This window comes from Papaver somniferum, chromosome 6 (assembly GCF_003573695.1).
Source record: "Papaver somniferum cultivar HN1 chromosome 6, ASM357369v1, whole genome shotgun sequence".
Classification (NCBI taxonomy): domain Eukaryota; kingdom Viridiplantae; phylum Streptophyta; class Magnoliopsida; order Ranunculales; family Papaveraceae; genus Papaver; species Papaver somniferum.
Window position 1 is genome coordinate 174,731,028 of NC_039363.1, and position 23,867 is coordinate 174,754,894.

The window sequence follows — 23,867 nt, forward strand, 5'->3', positions numbered from 1 at the left end:
ATATCATCCTCCAAATATTTTTAGAATTTAAAACCAATAAACTTAAAAAATAAACATAAGAAGATGAAAACAAAAATAACTATGTGTAGTCACAATCTTCTCTATTCAAAGCTCTAGTTATTCTTTCAACTAATTCAAAAAGAAGACATACTAGGCAACAATTCCTTTGAGAGATTCTTTATCATTCCCGAACTCCTTGTTATCGACAACTATCGGGACATAAGGTTCACAGAGATAAGTGTCAATACCCACGAACTGTCTTGGATGAAGAGGTCGAATTAGGGTCCTCTGAATTTCCAAAGATTTCGACACGAACGTCTTTATTTCATATATCTCCCTTCTTATTTCCTTTAACTCATCAAGAACATCGGAAAAATTCTGAGAGTTAGAAGGAACAACTCTGGGTTTTCTTGTATTCCTTTTTTTTTCTTTTCAGGGACTTAGAAACAAGAGATTTCTCTTTTTCCTTGATTAAAGACTTAACAATCATATTGACATCCTTTCCATCTAACGACATAGTGCTTTGAGAACAGTTATGAACAACTGGATTTGTGTGATGGAATCACTTAACTCAACAAGCAGTCTTATAAAGGATGTCAAAAGGAAAAAAGAATGTAGGGTTCGAAACCTATTGACAGGTTCGTATACGCCCAACTCTAAAACCCTACAAAGAGTAGAATTATCGATAATAACCCTTTCTTTTATTTGATAGACAAAAAATAACAAATCTAAGAAAAGAAGAAAAAACTTTTCTGAAGCCTGGATCAGCACTCAATTTTGTCTCTTTTCGAACAGGCACATGAAACAAGATTTTCCCAACAACACAATCAAGTTGTGTTGCGATGAACAACAATTTTCCCATCTTTTTCCTCATGGGAGGAATCCTCTGATCTCTGTCTATCAAAACGATTTGACCATATTTTCTTTTCAAATGGTATTATTCTATCCTTGGAAACCAACTTCTTAGATGAAGATAAGATCCTACATACCTCGGCGGTCTTCTGAGAAAGTTTCAGCTTCCTTGCTAATCGATCTGCTCTTCGTTGAAGTTTGCTGGCGTGCCTTATTTGGTGTTTTTATTTGTAACACCTTGATAGTTCGTGTCCCTTCATCGAACAAAACGAGCACGTCAATCTTGGATAGTATTCAGGCATCTGAAATGTGCAAGCAGCTAGACATACTGTTGATCCTGAAACATCACTGATAGGGTTTCCAGTTATCAGATTCAGTGAATCTTCCTGCTTGATTGGGTTTCCCTCTTCTCCGAACCCATTGAGGTTGATATACGTATTGCTACAAGTATCAAAATCGATATATTCACAAAGAATCCCTACACTTGATTTCCTATCTTCATCGGAATCATAGGTTTCAGACATTTCATCAAGTGTTACAGCTAGACCTTTGTTCCCAGTGTATTTTCTATGATTTGGGATTTCGTTAGCAAAATGGACAAAACCTTTACACTTAAAGCACTGAGGCATGTACTCGTCATCAGCCTCGTCAGCATCCCTATTTTTAGGAGGTACGCGACCGTGAGGTTTGTCTGATGACTTAGGTTTGTCTCTTGAAAACCGTTTACTTCTCTTCAACAGAAGATCCCTAAACTGTCTTGTGATCAAGGAGACTGATTTGTCAAGATCTTCATCCGAAAAATCATCCTCAGACTGATCATCCTCAGAGACATGAACACTCTTACCTTTGACAAGTAATTTAGTGTTCTTTTGTGCTTTAAAGGCAACATCCTTACCGACTTTGTATGTATGCTCATGGTCAAAGATCTTAAGCTTTCCAACCAAGGTGTTTCTGGAAAGATTATCGAGGTTATTCCCCTCAACGATGGCATGCTTCTTAGACTCGTATCTAGATGGCAGCGATCTGAGAATTTTCATCACAATGTCCTTTTCAGGAATAGTCTTACCCAATGCAAAAGATGCATTAACAATTTCAGACACTTTGTGATTAAACTCATCAAATGTTTCTTCATCTTCCATACGAAGGTTCTCCCAATCGGAATTAAGGTTTTGAAGCCTAGCATCCTTTTCACTGGAGTTGCCTTCAAATACAGTTTTTAAGATATCCCAAGCATCTTTAGATCTAGTGCATTTTGTCACATGATGCTGAAGATTTGGGGTAATGGCATGTATGATAGCATTCAAACCGTCAGAATTTTCTTTGCAACAGTTATCTCAAAAACGGTGTATTCACCAATAGGTTTGGGAACGTTTAAATCACCAACTGCCACAACAGGAGCTTGATAGCCATTAACCACATATACCCATGATTGAAAATCACGCGATTGAAGAAAATCTCATATAGCAATTTTCCACCATAAGTAATTGGAGCCATCGAAGACTGGTGGTACGTTAATAGGGATAACACCTTTGTCCATAGAGTCAGATCGCTACAAACACGTACTTGTTAGGTCTTAAACGTGTTTGCCTGCTCTGATACCAATTGAAAAAGCGGGGGTCTAGCAACACCACCCAATATTTCTCTTAGCAATCTGTATGGACAAACTCCAATATACTTTTTATGATAATCAACTAGACAGTTAGACTCAATCAATAAAAAGATATATCAAAGATTTTATATCTCAATCTCTCGATTTGATCTTTACTCAAGCAAATGGAAATTTGAGAGTCTTTATCAAAGAGAGATAACTTGGACGGTACCAAAGACTAATGTCCAAGGATCTATCAATATCAATCAACAACCAAAGGTTGGATTTCCAATTGATGATCTTTAACGCACAACCTGTATTATTTCAATTATATAAAAAATATAATACGGAAAAGAAATAACACAGACACCAAAATTTTTGTTAATGAGGAAACCGCAAATGCAGAAAAACCCCGGGACCTAGTCCAAAATGAATACACACTGTATTAAGCCGCTACAGACACTGTCCTACTCCAAGCTAACTTCGGAGTGGACTATAGTTGAACCCCAATCAGTCTCCCACCGATTCAAGGTACAATTGTATTCCTACGCCTATGATCTCAGCAGGATATTGCGCACTTGATTCCCTTAGTTGATCTCACCCACAACCAAGAGTTGCTGCAACCCAAAATCGCAGACCTTATAATAAACAAATCTGTCTCACACAGAAAAGTATATCAAAGGATAAATCTGTCTCTTACAGATAAACCCTAGGTTTTTTTCCGTTTTAAAATATGAAATCAAGGTGAACAGGAACCAATTGATAATTCAGTCTTATATTCCCGAAGAACAACCTAGATTAATCAATCGCCTCTCTACAATCCTTCCTGACTACACAGGCGATTTGTCGAGGAATCACAAACAGTGAGATGAAGATGTTTGTGACTTCTTTATCTTGCCTATCTGAGAACTCTCACGATCTCAATCCAATCAATAGATTGTACTCGTACGATAGAAGATGTAAGATCAGATCACACAACTACGATAAAAGTAGTATCGGTCTGGCTTCACAATCCCAATGAAGTCTTTAAGTCGTTAACCTGGTTTTAGAGAAGAAAACCAAAGGTTAAAGGAGAATCGACTCTAACGAGCGCACTAGTATCACACAGACGTGTGGGGATTAGTTTTGCACAATGCTAGATGTCTCCTATATATAGCCTTCAAAACAGGGTTTTGCCTTAGTTACAAAGCAATCCATATTCACCGTTAGATGAAAACCTGATTTAGATTTAAGCTAATATTTCTCAACCGTTAGATCGAAAACTTAGCTTGTCACACACACTTGGGTAGACGTTTACCGGGTTTGTGAAAACCGTGCCCAAACGTGTACGTGTATGTTGGTTCAACATCGTAACCCAAAAGGTTAACCATATGAGCATTTCATATTAACCTAGTTCTTCTTCACCATAACTAGTTCAATTGACTCAAATAAACTAGTTAGAGAGTTGTTCAATTGCAATGAGATCTTATGTAACTACACAAGACACAATTGAAACAAAGATGATTCGATTCGATGAATCGGCTCATGAACTTTATAGCCACGGTTTGCATAAAGCATTCCTTAGTAATTTAAGTTTCATGTTCAGAGCACATCTTTAGATCATAACCACTTAAGCTCACAAACAAGTTCGCGGACTTAACGCAACCGGCAGAGTTTTCCAAACTCAGCAGAAAATCTCGGAAAAGAGACTTCCGCCAGTTCGCGGACTAGGTTCGCTGATTAAACACGCAAACGAGTTTTTGGAAAATCCCAGCAGAAATTCTCGGCAAGAGAACTTCCGTCAGTTCGCGGACTGGGTTCGCGACTTGGGAAAGCCAATTCCTCCGGTTTATCTCAATCAACAAAGTTCGAAAACTTCGGATTAAGGAATACATGGTTATTTAATCTAAACTCTCATTTCAATCATTGAGACATTCTCAGAGGACGTTATATAGCCGTTATTCACAGACCGTTTCAGTCAGAGCAATTCTCAAAGTAATTGAAACTTTTCATGACTTTCATCACTAGGTGAAGATAAACTTGATCAAAGTGAAACGCTTTACCAAAACACGATTTCGAGAAAAAGATAAGTAGTGAATACTCAGCTCGAAATGTCAAATGTGTATGATCCAGTCTATATAGCATACGACTTTTTGTCTCATAAGAAGTAGGAGATAGAATAGATAGACTTTTGAGTGATAGATAAGTTCAAGTCTCCACATACCTTTTTGTTGATGAAGTTTCACTGTTCCTTGAGTAGATCTTCGTCGTTGTATGATGAATCTCCATGAAGTCCTTGAGCTCAACTACACTTTTCTATCCTAGTCCGAGACTTGGATATAATAGACTAGAAATCGAGACTCATAATTTCGATCACTAACATTGACATACATGCTTGATATAGCAACGCATGCGAGGTCGACCGATCTATGCTCTAACACCTACTAAAAGTGGAAAAATAGGAAGAAAAGAGAAATCGTGACTAATATGGACGATAGCAAGTCGCGCCACTTAGCCGGCCAATTTGCCCTAACTTGCGCCTCCCTACCGACCGGTCTTGCTCCAATTTGTTGTCTTTCGCCCTCTTTCCATCGGATAATCACATTGCTTCTAAGAAGCAAGCTCCATATTATCTACTGACGGGCCCTCTATATTTCAGCCAATTAGATCGCTTACATCCTACCTGCTCCACTCCGCCGATCAAACTAGTCTAGATCCTCCCATGACCGAACAAGCATGTCTCATGGTGCTCACATGTCACCCCTCTTCCATTTTGACCAATCATAACACTCGAAGCTGACCTGACAACTTGGATTCACACCGGCCAATCATATCTCTTCAACTTGGTTGGATGATATCCAAAAGGTCACCAAATATTGTACGAACATCTGGGAGAAATTGGTAAATAATATGAGTATAATTTATTAGCCAAAATTTTCGTATGGATGCCTAGTATAACATACTAAAAAATCACATAAATCGGATTAACGAGCTAAAAAATACAGCTTAAAAGGCGAGCTAGGTCATGGATGAAAACTGACAGAATTCCTCTTGAATTCTTCATGAGTTTTTACTGTCGGGACGCTTACACCTCGTAAACGAGCTCAAAAACTAAATATTTCCTCGTAGGAAGATAGGAAATTATTTTCTAATAAGAACAGAGGGAGGATCATCAAAATCCGAGTTCGTATGAGAATTCTACAGTAGTTTTAGTGAAGGGTCTCACAAATGAAATTTTTGACTACGAAATTTCACGAATTTCTTCATATATTAACATAAACTTCCATTCACTCTTCCATTCAAGAGGTGAGTTAATGTGATTATGAAACCATATGTCTTGATACATATGCATGACTATCCAACTTGGCCGGTTGAGTTAGCAGGTCTAAATTTATCCCGGCACAACCGAGCAAGTGCCAGGGCGTTGACCTGTCCACGTACTACCATTTCATCCATCCATAACGCGTGCAACATATCTACTTTGCCCTGGACCATCAACCAAAATGGCATGATCGAGTGTCATAGAGGCGTCTTAATTAGGTCAACGACAACCCTTGATTGTCGCAATCCGATCTCAACCACCCAACTTGGCTGGCCAATATTTTCGGTCTAGATTAAGACCTGGGCGAACAAGGAGTTCCCATGATTTCTACCCGTCGTACTTCTTTCTCATGGACCAATCACGTTGTCCATAATCGTCCTCTGCAGCCATCCACGGTCGATCAGAGGTGGTTGGTCAGCCTGCCTTAAAAGCGTGGAAATTGCACACGTGACTGACCATGTGGGTCGCATGTGCTAGGCATTTTTTCAAAACTAATTAAAATCTTCATGACTGAGCTTGGTAGATTAAATACAATGATGCCTTGCATGCGTCGAATGTTTTTGAGCTGCCTGCTCATAATCATTGTGTGTTATTTTTGAGTACCATTCGCGGCAAGTCCCATTCTTATGACTTGACTTAGTTGAGACATATGGGCCTCATTCAGGTAAATCAAATTATATGAGTATCCTTTTACCTGGCATCCTTAGTAATATAAATCATGTCAGTCATGACTAAGTGCCATTTTCTACCAAAATACTTGAGACATCAAACATGGCACAACTGGGGGATGTTCATTAGGGTATTGGTCTGGAGGTTTACCACATGCGGCGTACAACGCTCTCATTAAGAGAAAGTGTCTGGAATAGCGGACACGTGACGTGTAAAGGAGTAGTCGGAGCACAAACCGTCCAGTCTTTCGTAACCATAAGACACGGCTTTTCACCATTCACCCATGATCTCCACTACTTCACAACTCCCACTTCCTAAGAGATCAGGGTGATCGATCATGACTTGATATAAAAATAGATTTTCAATATATATTTTTGGACATAACACACAAGTATTCAGAGAATACAGAGAATATCGCTTTCCCCCGACAAGCAAGTTCCATTTTTATGAAATTCAGTCATAAACAATCACACCTTGCAGAGTTCATCATCCTGGTCTCAACACCTTCTCTGCTTCCCTTCTTAAGACCAACAACCCTTGCCTTCATTTTGTGACCGAAGCAAGACTGGAACGACAATATCTTGGTTTAGGCCAGAATTGTACAGATGGATCTCTCAAATCTAAAGTACTCATGTGCAGTACATTTTGCTTAGGGTTTAGATTCGTTTCTCATCGACACACCCAATTTACTACTTTCAGCAGAATCAGTTTTTACCAAACTACAAGTAGAAATGTTGATTTCTCTGAATCTAGCAGTAATTGCTAGTAAAAGATAATACTCTAGATTTTTTGGCTTAATTTCAAAAAGAAAAAAAAAATCTGAAAAAAACAAGACCTAATTTACTTGGATCTCCATTAATCGCGAAACGTTCATTTCATCGGTATGTTTGTTTCTGGATTCCAAAACTAGATTACTTGGATCTCCATTAATTTACTTGGATCTCCATTAGTCAAAACTAGACAAAAAGTCCATGACCAACCTTGAACCATCGTACTATTAATTAATTATAACAAACATTACATTTACCATAGGAAAATAAAATATAGTTTAAGTCATATATAGGGTAAATATTTGAAATATAGTTTAAGTCACTGGATGAACTCAATGGAATTTAAGAGTATAACCGAATTCAAAGTTGTGGGAACCTTAACTAATCAGTTCCCGAAAAAGAAGATGACGCAATCGAGAATTACAGTACATCACGTTATTAGGACCATTTTTGTATTATCAAAAAATTGACAAGTTACAACACCTATCAAAACCGAAATAGACAAGGAACGTTGAGTTGCAGATATAATCTTATTTCTTTTTCTTACAACTAACTAGGTAATTTTTGCTATTAAACATCTCCCAAAGTTTTACGTGGCGATAAAATGACATCCATTAAAACCTGATACAAAAACACAAGAAAAGTAAGTAAAGTTTGAGCGTGTGTAATTAAAATCCATATCAAGAATTAAGACCAAAAAACAAATATTTTAGGATAAAATTATAAATCGGAATCATTTAGTAAAACAAGGGGAGAGTAAAACTGTTGGTGCTTTACCATCCTAGAATTAAATTAATTTTTACGGTCCACGAGTTATAACCTCAGGGGTGTCACCATCCTTCCACAAAAAACTCATCAAAATAAAAGTAACACAAAAATCCCATCAAAACAAAATTAACACAAAACCCCCAAATTTAAATGTTGGTTTCATCAAATTTTATTTTGGTTTCATCAAATGTTATAATGAAACCAAAATAAAATTTTACGAAACCAACATTTAAATTTGAAGTTTTTGTATCAATTTTTAAAAATTTGGAGTTTTTGTATCAATTTTGTTTACGATGGAGTTTTAATGGATCCTAACATTTGAGTGGGATTTTTGTAACACAAGTTTGGTCACCTTTGATTTTTATGACTAGTTTTGTAATTTTTATAGTAATTTTTTTTTTTTTTATTCCATATATGATAACATGACTATTTCTCCCTGAAGGAGTGGTCAATTACAACAAACAAAAATTCATAATTGACCGTCCAAATGAATTCCGAAAAGCTAGCATCCTTGTAAACTATTTCATTTCTATGGTAGGTCTCATAGTTTTCGTATAAAATTTATGTTTTCTAAAAAAGGTTTTTATTTGTCTGGCTCAAGTATATGTTTTGAAATAGCTTGTACGTATAAATATACAAAGGTATCAAACACAATTTTAACTTACTAGGATCGATGGTAATAAGAATTGCCGTTCCTCCAAAATCACATGTTCCACCTGCAGCTTTTGTTCTTTGCCAATAGCTATTGAAAGCAAAAGAAGCATGAGCCAACAATGTTTCTGGATGGTAACATGTTCCTTGAGGTTGAATTGACCCACAATCCGCTCCGGATCCGCAAGCATAATTCATGGCTTCTTCGATGATAGGATCAGGCACCGAAGGTTTAGCAACACACCAAAGAGCTCTTTGTGGACCCTTGTATGGAGATGGTGGTCCCGTGGGTGGCGGGAACAAGACTGGAGGCTGAAAAACTGGTGCACCAGGTGTGATCCCGTAACCAGTTGGACTCGGTACATTTATAAATGGGCTTGGAGTATACCCAACATCAGGGCTTGGTGGATAACCAACATCTGGGCTCGGTACGTATCCACCAGATGGGCTGGGTACGTATGATGGTGGACTCTGCTCATATTCAGGTGGACCGGGAATATATACACTTGGACTCGGTATATTGTCCGGTGGACTAGGCACATATTCTGGAGGAGACGGAACGTAAGTAATTGGACTTGGTACATAATCCGGCGTACTTGGTGTAAGCGGCGAACTTCCAGGTGGGAATAGGTCACTAGATGGTGGACTTTGAGTTGGACTTGGTACGAAAATCGGTGCACTTGGCGTTAACGGCGAACTTTCTGGTGGGTTTTGGTCATTAAATGGGGGACTTTGATATGGGTTTTCGGATGGACTTTGTGGTGGGCTTTGGATGGGGAAAATGGGTGTCAGAATATAAGGTGCGGATGGTGATGGTGGAAGGGGTGCACTGATGATAGGAGTAGTAGGTGTTGGTGTGGATGCAGAAGGTGGCGGCGGAGCGGCATAGGGTGAATCTTCACAGTCTGGAGGGGTAGTTTCAGATAGAGATGTTGGTGGAAGGGAATCAAATGGAGGTAAACTAAAAGGAGAACTGATACCGTAAGATTTTGAGTTGGGAAGATCCAACGGTGGATCCATCAATCCCAAATGACTAAAGTGTTTGAAAATTTTATTTGTGGATTTGATGTTTGGAACTCTATAACTATCCAGATGTTGAAACTCCTTCATTTGCACCTTGGATATTCTTGCTTCTGCATAAAAACCACTCCGGTGGTGTCAAAATTCAGTCGATAAGAACAATTTTTGTTACCTTCTAACAACACAATGTGAAAATTTAACAGCCAATCAGTATATATATGAATATTTTACTAGAGAGTTTACCTGCATATTGAGATGTGAAAAGAGAGATAATAAGAAGAATGCAGACGATACTGATATCCATCTTTGGCACCATGAAGATAAACTTCATACCAATAATCAAGAGTACTAGTTATGAAGTTTATAAGAATATTGATAGAATATTTACAAATTTAACTCACTGCTAATATACACAACAACCATAACCTTCTAGCAACTACCTCTAAATGCAACTAGCTGGTGGTATGTATATCTTGCAGTAGCCAGACACAGTAGCTTGAGAGATTATCTATTTATCTATCTATATATATAGGGAGAGAGCAGAGAGATAAGTCTTGTTATGTGTGTGCGCTTGTAGAGCTTATAGTGTTATTATGTCCAAGTAGTTTGATTTGGTATATGATGCTTAGCTTGATATTGAGAAAAATAACAAAGTAAGGCCTTTTTAGCTTTCTCTTTTCATTACTTGCTTTCTACTCAAAGAAGACCTTCTATCTCACACTTTCAACTGTCTCACATCTGTGTCTTTTATGTCTTTAACTAACTAGGTTCTCTTTTTCTCTCTTTACTAGCTCCTCAAACAAATTCAGAAAAAATGCTCAAAAGCAGATCCTTACGACGCTTGTCCTTCATTATTTAGCTTTCAACATTCAATTTTTCTCGTCCTGCTGCTAGATTTACTCGCAAGTCCTTGCTTATTCTCTCCTTTCTTTTATAGCGAGCTCATCAGCCCCCTCTAGTTGATAAAATGGCGATCTTCTAAAACAACATCAGTAAGTACTCAGTAAATCTGTCTGAGGATGCAGAACCCTCCAAGGTGATGGTTTTTCCAGTCAAGGTCTTCACAAAGATCTGCATACCACCACGAAGACGCAAGACAAGGTGGAGGATGGATTCCTTCTAGATGCTGTACTCGGCAAGGGTATGCCCATCTTCCAATTGTTTCCCAGCAAAAATCAATCTCTGCTGATCTTGTCTTGTATTTTCTCCTTCACATTGGTCTTTCCGGTGAGGGTTTTTACAAAAATCTGCATACCATCTCTGAGACGAAGCACCAAATGGAGAGTATACTCCTTCTCTATATTGTAGTCAGCAAGGGTACACCCGTTGCTGGTCTGGAGGAATACCTTCCTTATCCTGAATTTTGGCTTTTATATTGTCAATGGTATCCGAACAGTGAACTCTCAACTTCTAAGGTGATGGTCTTGCCAGTAAGAGTTTTCACAAAGATCTGCATACCACCTCTAAGTCGTAGAACCAAGTGAAGGGTGGATTCCTTCTGGGTGTTGTAGTCTGCAAGGGTACGCCCATCTTCCAATTGCTTCCCAGCAAAAATTAACCTCTGCTTCCTTGTCTTGGATCTTGGCCTTGACATTACCTATAGTAACAGAACTCTCAACTTCCAAAGTAATGGTCTTGAATCTTAGTTTTTTTTTGCTGGGTATCAACTGTGTCTTGAATCGTAGAATTCCAAAGTAACAGAATTCCTTCCTTATCTCGATTCTTAGCCTTAACGTTATCAATTGTGTCTGAGCTCTCAACCTCAAGTGTAATGGCCTTGCCAGCGAGGGTTTTCACAAAAATATGCATCTGTAGATCAATTATAACAACAACGTCAACACATACATAATGTCCAAAATTAAACTACATAAATACCAAGACACACAATTTTCATCAGCTATTCAGAATATTCTCAAAAACTATATTTTTCAACATTTTATTACATTTTCTAGAAAGTCAAGATTGACCAAAAGCATATAATAAAGCAGAATTAGTTAGTTCAACATTGAGAATTACATACAAATCCAAAACACATGAGCATCCAATTGCCAATATTTCAAGCTCGAAATAGTTAGCAACATCAAACTTACAGCATACCAGTCTATCATACCATAAATTCTAGCAGCAGTAGAATCATAACAGATTAGCCCTTCTACCAAATTTCAAATCTGAACTTAGCTAACCTATAATCAAACAGGAATCCTAGCACTAACAAAGATCCATCTAATTCAAAACACACAATGCTTAATAGAATCAGATGCAAAGTAATCAACAATCCAGAAAAACATATCCTTATGAAATCCAATCAAATCAGTGCAACATGAAGAAAAATAATTCAAAATATACAACAACAACATCAAATTAATCCTTACTCTTCACGAACTAACTAAAAGAAAAAAAGAAAAAGAAAATCAGAATCAAAGTTTCTAGATTATATTACCTTCAGAGAGGAAGGTGTCGAAGGAATTTAGCTCAAATCGCCGAATAAGAATGTCTAGAATCTCAGATTGATTTTTTTCCCCGTGGAGAAGGCTATTTCGCTAAATACTAGAATCTTCGGGAATACCGATGAAAATGGAAAGGCGAGGAGGACTCGAGAGGTTCGCGGAGGGCATGGGTCTCAACTCTCACGACTTTAAAAGTCTCACACTCTTGAACAAGTCTCCTTCATATGGATCTTATGGCGATATAGGGGTTCCTGAATTTGTAATACGGGTACATGCATGTTGTTTGGGCAAGTCTTATGGTTCAGAAGAGTTCTAAGAGGGGTAGTCGAATCATATCTTTATAGATTTTTGTAAAAAATTTATTTGAGTGTTTTTTGGATTTTCGGAAAATCTAGCAATTTCTAGTGATTTTTGAAGTATTTGGAGAAAAAACAAGATGTGTGACGAGTTTTTGTGGTTTATTGTAAAACTGTGATAAATTAATAGACTTGGGATCAAAAGAAATTATTATTTTAGCGAAGTTATTAATCTATCGAGTTAAAATTTAGCTTATACAAACTATCTGGGACTAGAAATTTTTTATTATTTTATGGAAGTAATTAATTTATCGAAGACTATTTCATCGATGTTCTCTTGTATAGGACGAAAATTATACTCCCTCCGTCTCAAATTAACTGAGTTAATTGGTTTTAAATTTTGTCCCACAAATAATTGAGCCATCTCGCTAATCAAGGGGGTATTTCTAACACTACCCTTCTAATTGATTATTGTTACTATAAGAAATATGTATAAGTTGATAGTCATGTTTATATTCGTTGCATGGGTGTTTTAAAATGCTTTTCAACGGTATATATGTAAAGTTTACGAAATAAACGTGGTATAGTTTAAGAGATAAATCAAATCTAAGTTTTACTAGTCCATAAGAGTATAATTGTAAAAATACTTACACATACTACCTTTTTTTCCTTGCCATAATAATTGTGCAAAGTACAAATATCTCAATTAATTTGAGACGGAGGGAGTATAATATTTGACTAAAAATTTAAAACATCTTCCAATTTTTTTATTATGCACATTATAATGTTAATAAAAGTACCATGAATACTTATAGTAAAATACTTGTTCGTTGTCAGAATAAATCTCACTGTTGTCCTAGACCTAAGTTTTCAGTCATCCCACATTTTTTATTTGCTATCTCATCACTGGTTGGCATCTTTTCTTTGTTTTATCCGTAGAGATGTTCTTTGAAGTGGTAAAGAGAAAACTCGGTCTGTATACACAAGGGAAAAAAAAAGAAGAGAGATGAGATGTCCAATATATTCAGATGAGGTCAGTTGTATTACTACGCAAATGGCTCGTCCCTTGGTAAACATCTCAAACAAAAAAAAGAGAAAAAAATCCTACTCTCAAAAACAAATATTCCCTAAATTTCCAAGTCTACCGGAATATCACCTCTTGAGGAGAGATTTCTACCATGCCTATTTTCATAAAAAGTCTTCCCAAATCTCTAGAAATTTCAAAGCAATGACTATTACTTCTCATTCGAATAAAAAGGGTGTCGGAGTGACTCTTACGAAATCTTAATCCGATAACATGTAATTCCAGAGAATTTAAATGACTTAAAACAAATAACAAGACGTCTCTTCGGATAATAAAGTCTCCAACAAATAATAAATGACATTATGAGACTTTCCAAAATTCCGTGGGACTAACAGTAGATTTGAAAACTGTCTGAAAGTCATTTAAAATCTCAATTGATTACTTCCCTATAAATCTCAAAATTATTCTCTCATAGAGTTCAAGAAGTAATTTTGGTAGGACTGTCAATGGTTACGAGTCCTTCTGGGTATCACTATACCCAGATTCAGACCCTACTTATAAAAGCCGGGTTCAGGTTCCTAAATTTGTGGACCGGAAACTGACCTGTTTAGAATTTCGAGTACCATCGGGTCCAGGTTCCTAATTTTTTTTTTGCTTGAATCTAAATTATATTTTTATTAAACATTGTTATTATTTCTTTATTAATGATGTAAGGAAAAAATGAAAAAAAAAAATTTAAGCCGAAACTAGCAAAATACTTATAATTTTACTAAAAAGATAAACAAAAGATAGAATAACTGGGTAACCATTATCCACGGATACCCGACGGGTATTACCTGTTTGGACCCGTTAAGATTCGGGTTCAATCGGCTAATCGCACTTCGGTTCTTAAGTTGTTAATGGGTCCAACTTTAGGACCCGGAACCGGATCCAATTCTACCGGGTACGGTTTCGGGTAATGGGTACCCATCCACAATCCAAAATTTTAGAATATCAAATTCAATGGATGAGCATTTTCATTGAACTACCAATCTTTAAATTTTTTGTTGACACGTTTGAAAAATAATTTATATTTTTGTTTGAGAAAGTATTCAAATGTTAAACCAGATATAATTAGGATTTGATAGGAGGATTTGTGCAATCCAAGATGGAACATTAGCTAAACTACTACACTCTGCACTTTGTTATAAACTTATAAAAATTTAACAAATTGAATGATCCATATAATTGTCATCTCTTGGTTCACATAAGTAAACTAATCATTAAAACTACTATTTGAAAGTACCAGGACGCCTGAAATTAGACCATTTGTTGCCATTTCCCTGGTGTCATGTTGCCATTCACAGCTACAAGTACTTGAAAATGGGAGGGGTATCATGTTCACCATCAAATTTTTTAGTTGCATAAAAATGAAACCAAGGATGTGTTTTTAACAACTAAAGATAAACTTCAATAAACACATATAAGAATTTGGTTACCCAGGAAAATAATAAAAGCATAAAAACTCTGGGACCTTTTCCACTTTGAACACACATTGAATTAAGCTGGTACAAACACTAACGTACTATAAGAATTCGGTCTGGAATGTAGTTGAGACATAGTAAACCCTCTAATCTAATCATTTTTAGTTGTGCCCCTGTGTATCTTGATTCTCACAATAACCTACGCACGTGATTCCCCTAGATGACGTCGTTCGCATCCCTATGAGTTGTTGGTAGATCTTGCTAGACAAAGGAAGAGCTTTTATGAACTCAACTCTTATATTTTTTTGAACTTCTTGAGATGAGTAAAGTGGTTACCAAACAGATTAGTCCTTTATTGTTTAGAACATGATCAAAAGGAGTTGAGCTTGAAGTCTTCACAGCGGATGAAGAAACTTAAGATAGTGGAAATTATCTTAGGATTCACGGACATTGGACAGATTGGTTGTGGGTGCAGGGATATTGAGGGAACTAGGTAACTAGGGGTAGTTTAATTGGTCTCAACTATACGAAGTTGGTAGTGTTTTTTGTATCACGTCTTAATTCTGAGAGTATTCAAAACTTGACTAGGTCTTAGGGTTTTTATGCATTTGCGATTTCCTCGTTAACAAAATCTTGTTGTGTGATTTTACTTAGATTTCCACATTATAATTGTTCAAGATATATTTAAAGCAATTGCACTTGTACTTAATTCAAACACTTGGGTTGATGCCTATAGTTTAAGATTCAGTTTCGAACTTGTACTATATACCAAGTGTATACCTTGTGGTTTGAAATCTTGTTGACAGTCTCTGTCTATACACGCAAGGTATCGGACTTATAGGTTGATATCGAATAGATTGTGGTGTACTTGATACCCTCGATATTCCATATACACGAACCCTAAGATAGTAGACAAATTGGGAATGCACATTTGGTTATATAGGATCGGTCCTATTAGAGATCCATAGGACCGATCCTGAAAAAGCGGGGGTCTAACAACACCACCCAATATTTCGCTTAGCAATCTGTATGGACTAACTGCGAAATACTTTGCTAGAGAATCAACTAGACAATCAGACTCAATCTAGATAAAAGTATCTCAAGGAGTTAATATCTCTCTATTGTTTTTGATATTACTCGAGCTAATAGAAATCAGCGAGTCCTAATCAAACACAAGGAATACTTGGACGGTACCAAAGACCAATGTCCAAGGATCAATCAATATCAATCAACAACCAAAGGTTGGATTTCCAATTGATATCACGAACACACAACCTGTATTATTTAATTATATAACAAATATAATGCGGAAAAGAAATAACACACATACCAGAAGTTTTGTTAACGAGGAAACCGCAAATGCAGAAAAACCCCGGGACCTAGTCCAGATTGAATACACACTGTATTAAGACGCTACAGACACTAGCCTACTCCAAGCTAACTTCGGACTAGACTATAGTTGAGCCCCAATCATTCTTCCACCGATCCAAGGTACAGTTGTATTCCTACGCCTCTGATCCCAGCAGGATACTGCGCACTTGATTCCCTTAGTTGATCTCACCCACAACCAAGAGTTGCTGCAACCCAAAATCGCAGACTTTATAATAAACAAATCTGTCTCACACAGAAAAGTCTATCAAAGGATAAATCTGTCTCTTACAGATAAACTCTAGGTTTTGTTCCGTTTTAAAATATGAAATCAAGGTGAACATGAACCAATTGATAATTCGGTCTTATAATCCCGAAGAACAACCTAGATTAATCAATCGCCTCTCTACAATCCTTCCTGACTACACAGGCGATTTGTCGAGGAATCACAAACAGTGAAATGAAGATGTTTGTGACTTCTTTATCTTGCCTATCTGAGAACTCTCACGATCTCAAGCCAATCAATAGATTGTACTCGTACGATATAAGATGCAAGATCAGATCACACAACTACGATAAAAGTAGTATCGGTCTGGCTTCACAATCCCAATGAAGTCTTTAAGTCGTTAACCTGGTTTTAGAGAAGAAAACCAAAGGTTAAAGGAGAATCAACTCTAGCGAGAACACTAGTATCACACAGACGTGTGGGGATTATTTTCGCACAATGTTAGATGTCTCCTTTATATAGCCTTCAAATCAGGGTTTTGCCTTTGTTACAAAGAAATCCATATTCACCGTTAGATGAAAACCTGATTTAGATTCAAGATAATATTTCTCAACCGTTAGATCTAAAACTTAGCTTGTCACACACACTTGGATAGACGTTTACTGGGTTTGCGAAAACCATGCCCAAACGTGTACGTGTACAAAAGTTTAACCATATGAGCATTTCATATTAACCCTGTTATTCTTCACCATAACTAGTTCAATTGACTCAAACGAACTAGTTAAAGAGTTGTTCTATTGCTATGAGATCTTATGTAACTACACAAGACACAATTGAAACAACGATAATTCGATTCAATTGAATTGGCTCATGAACTTTATAGCCACGGTTTGCATAAAACATTCCTTAGTAATTTTAGTTTCATGTTCAGAGCACATCTTTAGATCATAACCACTTAAGCTGACAAACAAGTTCGCGGACTTAAGACAACCGGTGGAGTTTTCCAAACTCAGCAGAAAATCTCGGCAAAGATACTTTCGCCAGTTCGCGGACTAACACGCAAACGAGTTTTTGGAAAATCCTAGCAGAAATTCTCGGTACGAGAACTTCCGTCAGTTCGCGGACTTGGCAAAGCCAATTCCTCCGGTTTCTCTCAATCAACAAAGTTCGAAAACTTCGGATTAAGGAATATGTGGTTATGTAATCTAAACTCTCATTCCAATCATTGAGACATTCTCAGAGGACGTTATATAGCCGTTATTCACAGACCGTTTCGCGTCAGAGCAATTCTCAAAGTAGTTGAAACTTTTCATGACTTCCGTCACTAGGTGAAGATAAACTTGATCAAAGCGAAACACTTTACCAACACATTATTTTGAGATGTAGATAGGCGAGATATACTCGGATCGAAATTTCAAATGTGTATGATCCATTCTATATAGCATACGACTTTTGTCTCATAAGAAGTAGGAGATAGAAGAGATAGACTTCTGAGTGATAGATAAGTTCAAGTCTCCACATACCTTTTTGTTGATGAAGTTCCACGATTCCTTGAGTAGACCTTCGTCGTTGTACGATGAATCACCATGAAGTCCTTGAGCTCAACTACAATTTTCTATCCTAGTCCGAGACTTATCTATGTAGGCTAGAAATCAAGACTCATAGTTTTGATCACTAACATTGACAAACATGCTTGAGATAGCAACGCATGCGAGGTCAACCGAGCTATGCTCTAACAAGTCCTATTAGAGATCCTTGGGATTAGTCCTACTAGATATCCTCTGAATCACTGTTTCAATTACGAAACAAGTTTCGCAAGTCTATTTCCTTAAATTACATGATTAAACATAATTCCAAGGTGCATATTCAATCGGAAACTCAACAAACTAAATATTAACGAATTAACGATTAGTGTTATGTAAATTCTACGAAGTCAATAGATAAACTATACTTCGTAACTCCATATACAAAATCGTATGTAAAAACTAGTATATTTTTCCTTGAAACTTTGATTATAATAAAATGATCAAGTCGCTAATACTAGAAACAAGTAAACAAACTTCATATGTTATGTTTTCAACAAAAACTGACTCGAAAAAACGTAGATAAAAATGAAACAAGTCAAATCTGTGTTACTAACCACAAAATAAAGGATGATGTGTTCGTTCATGCCCATACGGCTTCAGGTTCTTCATGAGTATCAAGAGCGAGTTTCAACATTTTTATGTTCCTAGTATGACCAAACGAAGTTGACTCCAGTAATCAAATCAAGCAACTTTAAATTTTGGAACTAAAAAATATGACAACCAAATTTCACATACCAATGCTTGGTGGGATCAACCGAGCAATGCTCTAATCCTTTTGTCAATTTTATTTACAAAACTCTTTACCTATGGAGAATACAAGAATTAAAAGACAAATATATTACATTACACAACAATCTCTTAATTATATTTTTATATGCTTGTTTTCAAGTTTTAATAACAAAAATTCTATAAATATTCAAAAAATAAATGCCTACGTTGACGCATTTAAATAAAAAAAGTTTTACTCCCCCTATAGGTAATCTAGGAATATATTTTATCCGAACATATATGTTATTCATTCATGTAGTATGAAATACTACGTAGCATCATACATTTCTGCCCCTTGATCAATGCTTTACTCATTACGTTTAGATATATACTTTTGCACTTATATCATTTCTAAATGATGGTTAAATCACTATATACTGCATATATTTCTCCCTCTTTTTGTCATAAAAATAACAAAGGTACAAAAAATATAACAAGTATTTTGAAAGGACTCTCAAGTTCAAAAAACTCGATACAATCTATAAGAGTCTAAGTGAATCAGAGGTATAACATACCACTTTTGAGAAGCAACACTAAACCGAATTGAGCCTTTTACCAAGGAACAATTACCCGAAGTAATTTTCCTTTATTTCGATAAGTTAAACTAAGATCGGAATTAACTTAGTTACTTATCAGGATCCAATTATATTTATATAATTATACCTTATTTTGATAAGCCAAACTAGGTTAATTACCTAGTTTCTTATCAGGATCCAATTATACTATTAATTGTTCTTATTTTGATAAGCAAAAACTAAAATCAAAAAGTAACTTAGTTTTCTATGCAGGAAAGTGATTAACCAAAGTAATCGTTCCCTAACTTCAATTTGTTCCCTAACTTTAATTAGCCAAAACTAGAATGGACTCGATCTAGTTACTTCTCAAGAAAGAGATTATCCTAAATAATTCTTCATCTGCCACAAGAGAAAGACTAGAACCAAGACTACCCATATTATACTGAATATACAATTTATAGAACATAAATCGATACTTAGTATATATGTGTGACTCATATATTGATAGGTGTTTAAAACACCTCTCTAAGTATCGATTGATTATGCTTTCTTAGTTAGTTTTCTAGTAAAATTTTATTATTAGCTTTCTTTTATATTTTATGAGAATTTTGGAGCTTATTCCCGAAAAGAATAAGAACTCGTCCAATTTACCAAAAGAGACGGGAATTATCATTGTATGGGACCACTACCGGCAGTCGCGTGGGCGTTAAGAAGTAACCACCTGAAATCCATTATGAATTACTGGAGGTAGCCAAACAAGGCACCATTTGATTCTCAACGGATTTACTATAGGCACCCGCTCAAGTTACTCAGGGCCACCGTCTTCTACCATTTATACTCGAGCAGAACAGAACTTGGATGAGTTTCATCACCAGTTCTGGCCATTCTCGTGCTGCTGCATTATAACTAATTTCGATGCATGGAACTGGAGGGTAGATTATCAAGGGTGCTGCTGTTTATGTTGGTTGAGCTTGAGGTATTAGGAGGTCGAGATGAGCAGCATTTGGGGATCTGATGTTGTTTGTTATGACGATTAAGAAGTAGTTTCTGCTGACAAGAAGAAAGAAGGTGGTAGCTTAAGAATTGCAGGCCGAATTAGGTTCGAACCAAGGAAGTTAATGGTGCTGCTGTTGAGATTGAAGGATTGAATTGTCAATTGTGAATGTTGATTAATCTCTGTTGCTCTTCGAAATGATGGGTTGAATGAGTTTACTATGAATTCAAATTGCAGGGAGAATTGAAGCATGGAAGCGGCTAAGAACATCACAACTTACTCATTTCCTACACTACCAGGATTGTGCACACTGCATGTTTGATAAAAGGCCTCACTGAACTTTTCTTCACTACTTCAAGTTCTTTGCAGGGGTTATTGCTGCAATTGTTTGAATTGAATTCCTGTGCATGGATTCTGTGTGTGTGTGTGTGTGTGTGTGAAAGTGCAACAGCTGGTGATGGCAATTGCGGCTGGATTCGACAATGGAACTGGTGAGGAATCAACAGTGAAATCAGGGTTTGAAGATGTTGATTGTCATGGGTCTGTGATGTTCAAAGAAGAAGAAGGTTTGATCTGTTGTGGCTATGATGGTGGCACTGAGATTGCAGATGTGGTAGTGTTGATGCTGGTGGTTTCTGTCATGAAATGGGGGATGAAGTAATTCATATATGCGGCCAAGAACAAGAATGTGCTTCTACAGAAATGGAAACTACGGTCTCTGGTGGATTTGAATCTGTGTTCGAGATGATTAACAGATGGAGCTGTTAATGTTGTATTGCAATGCAGGTGGTACAAGTTGATAGTTATGGTGGTGACTGCTGCTGCTACCATGATAGCGAAGACGAGAAAGGGATTTGGCAGAGGTCGAGAGATGGACAGAGGAGAAACCAGTTGAGACCCTGGTTGTTGCAGAACTTCCATTGATGAGAATAATGCATGGGAGTCTCGTGATGATTGCTGGGTTCGAATAGAAGCAAATGGAGCTGCAGTTTGGTCTTAGTATAACAGGTTCGGGAAGTTGGCAGTGATGAGAAACTGATGTTGTTGCCGCAGTTGTGAATGCTCGGTGATAGTAAACTAATGATGCTGTTTGACCGTTTGTTAATGGTGAAGAGCAATTGCAGCTGGAGGTGAATAATGGTAGATGGCTAGGGGATCGAACTAAAGATGACATGGTAGTGATGCAGTTTGTTGTGATCGTGGTGATGGAAGAGAATAATGAGAAGAATTCGTCGGTGATATGTGGGGTTAGAGCTTGGCCCGAGTTCGTGGTATTTTGGGTTCTGTTGTGTTAATGGTGTTGCTGCCATAACCAATGAGTGGAAAGTGAGTTTCAGATTCAAGACAGTGGAGAAAGATGGGACAGTGGCGATGATCGGTGATTTGGTAAAAGAATGGCATGGCAGCGAATGTGATGCTGTGGTCTGTGAGTTATGGCTAACTGTCGAACAATAAAGAAGAAGTTGAGAGATGGAAGGTAGAGCTCGAGTTTTCGGCCATTAATGGAACTGCTAACGTTGATCGATGATGCTGGGAGTTTTCTGGTGATGTTGCCTAACCGGAGATGATCGCAGGTGAAGCTACGGTTGGGATATAAACTCAGGTTAGTTTACGGTGGAGAAACCACACCGTGGGCAAAGTCAGGAAGCCTTACGGTTGAAAACTCACCGTGGAGAGTGAGGAGAGATTGTGCTGTCAGTTTTGGCAGACTGACAAGCCATTGACTGTTAATTAAGGAATTGGGCTGTTTTTTTTCCAATTTTGACGCAAGCCCATTTGGATGGTTCTCTCGATTCTTTTTCCGGCCAAGACTTGGACGTGGACGGTATTTGGAATTTTGGCGAGTTTGGCAACCCTTTGGCACGGGATGCGATGCACGGGACACAATTCTTAAGGAGGTGCGCTTTCCTATCTTAGCTAGGTTTCCTAGTTTCTTCAAGAAGATGTTACAAAACTCTATATATAGGGAAGTTTAGATACAATTTGGGATATCTTCTTCTCACCGTTTTCCCCATCCCCCATCTCTTTTCTATATTCTTTTGATTGTTAAGGATGAATTCAAAGTTCTAATTGTGAAGCTCAATTATTTACAGGTTTATTTCGAGTTTTAAAGTTAATCATTGTGGATTGTTTTTACCATATTGAAGGTTTATGATTGATTCTTAGATTGATTTGGATGCGCAACTAGATTAGTTTATTAATCATTCGAATGCTAGTAGAGATTTGAACGATCCGTAATTGTCGTTTATTTCCTACACAAGTAGAAATCGCGAGACCTTATGGAGGGATTCTGTGGAGAAATTGCGAGTAAAGACAACACCAGTAAGTGGACCGAGCGTACCGAGTTTAACTGCTGGGATCAAACCTAAATTCACAAACCCTAAAGCATTTGATTGAGTTACACCTTGTAAGCGTACCTTAGGGGGGCTCAGTTGGATAGAAACTGGTAGTCGAGCGCTTCTGCGTCCAGTGACAGCAGGAATTTTGGGGATAGCTAAGCATACCTTCTATTCTACGGTTGGTGAAAATTGATTCTAAAAAGAGATAAACGGGTACACTATTGAGTTAACGATTAGTGACGGCGAAGGATTTCTTAATTATCATCATCTTTTTCTTGTTATCCTTTTTATTCTTCTTTATATCAACCAACTACCCTTATTTAATATTCTCGCGAATTTAGATAACATATCAATTGCATTACTCCTCGTGGGAACGATCCTTACTACCGCTTTATTACTTGTTAATTAGTGGGAAACATCTTATTATTTTGTTGAGTAAACGACGCTCATCACATATGAGTTAAATAACCACCATCTTCTTATGATTATTTGATAAAGCAACGCAAAAAGTTAGATATGAAATCCTCTAGATCAAAAAGTCAGAAAATCATAAAAACATAAGCCACTATGAGACCGAGCCTTAGTTAATCAGAACTGAAATTTATCCCATATTCAAGCAAAGAAGAAATATTAAATTGGAACAATCAATGCAATCACAACTATTAAAAGAATGACACGAGGATTTATAAATAAAAACTTATCATTCATATTTTATTGATAGTTTGAATATTTACAGAAATATTGACTATAATCGACAAACGATTAGTTTATTCAATAGATCGAGTCATCTCCTTAGAGATCATCTTCAAGATCCTCAAATATTTTAGGACATTTATCTATAGAAAATTAAAACTTGATTGGACGTTGAACATTCTAATTCCTTGTAAAATCGTTTATTAACATTTGAAATCATACACAATTCAATATGAAAAAAACTAAACATAAACATACAAAATGGCTAGCTGCGAATCATTCATGAGAGACGTTCTTCCGATTTTTTTTTTCAATTTTATCCTAAGCTAATTCAGGTGATAAAACGATTCAAAAGGATCTCAAACACTTTTAAGATTTAAAATATCGTAAATTTGACCAAATGCAGTTTTTATAAATAAAAAAAATAATAAAACAAACCTAAACCATGTATCTCTCCTAATTATTATCAAAACTAGGAAACTAATCAAGTCTTTAGTAGAATATCATATTTATTTATAAATTTTAAAAT

The 23,867-nt window shown here is 36.7% G+C and overlaps 1 protein-coding gene and 1 long non-coding RNA gene across 2 annotated transcripts; both read right to left on the reverse strand.

The window, feature by feature from the left end:
* Window positions 1-7,493: 7,493 nt before the first annotated feature.
* Window positions 7,494-11,002, reverse strand: LOC113290181 (extensin-like). Its single transcript, XM_026539734.1, has 3 exons — window positions 9,863-11,002; window positions 8,614-9,732; window positions 7,494-7,801 (listed from the first exon to the last, which is right to left on the reverse strand). Exons 1-3 carry the CDS (start codon window positions 9,948-9,950, stop codon window positions 7,770-7,772), a joined length of 1,239 nt encoding a protein of 412 aa, XP_026395519.1. The 5' UTR covers window positions 9,951-11,002; the 3' UTR covers window positions 7,494-7,769.
* Window positions 11,003-11,265: 263 nt separating this feature from the next.
* Window positions 11,266-12,381, reverse strand: LOC113290183. The gene is made up of 2 exons (XR_003331451.1): window positions 12,060-12,381; window positions 11,266-11,428 (listed from the first exon to the last, which is right to left on the reverse strand). It is a non-coding gene; the product is annotated as an uncharacterized LOC113290183 (long non-coding RNA).
* Between the last annotated feature and the right edge of the window lie 11,486 nt (window positions 12,382-23,867).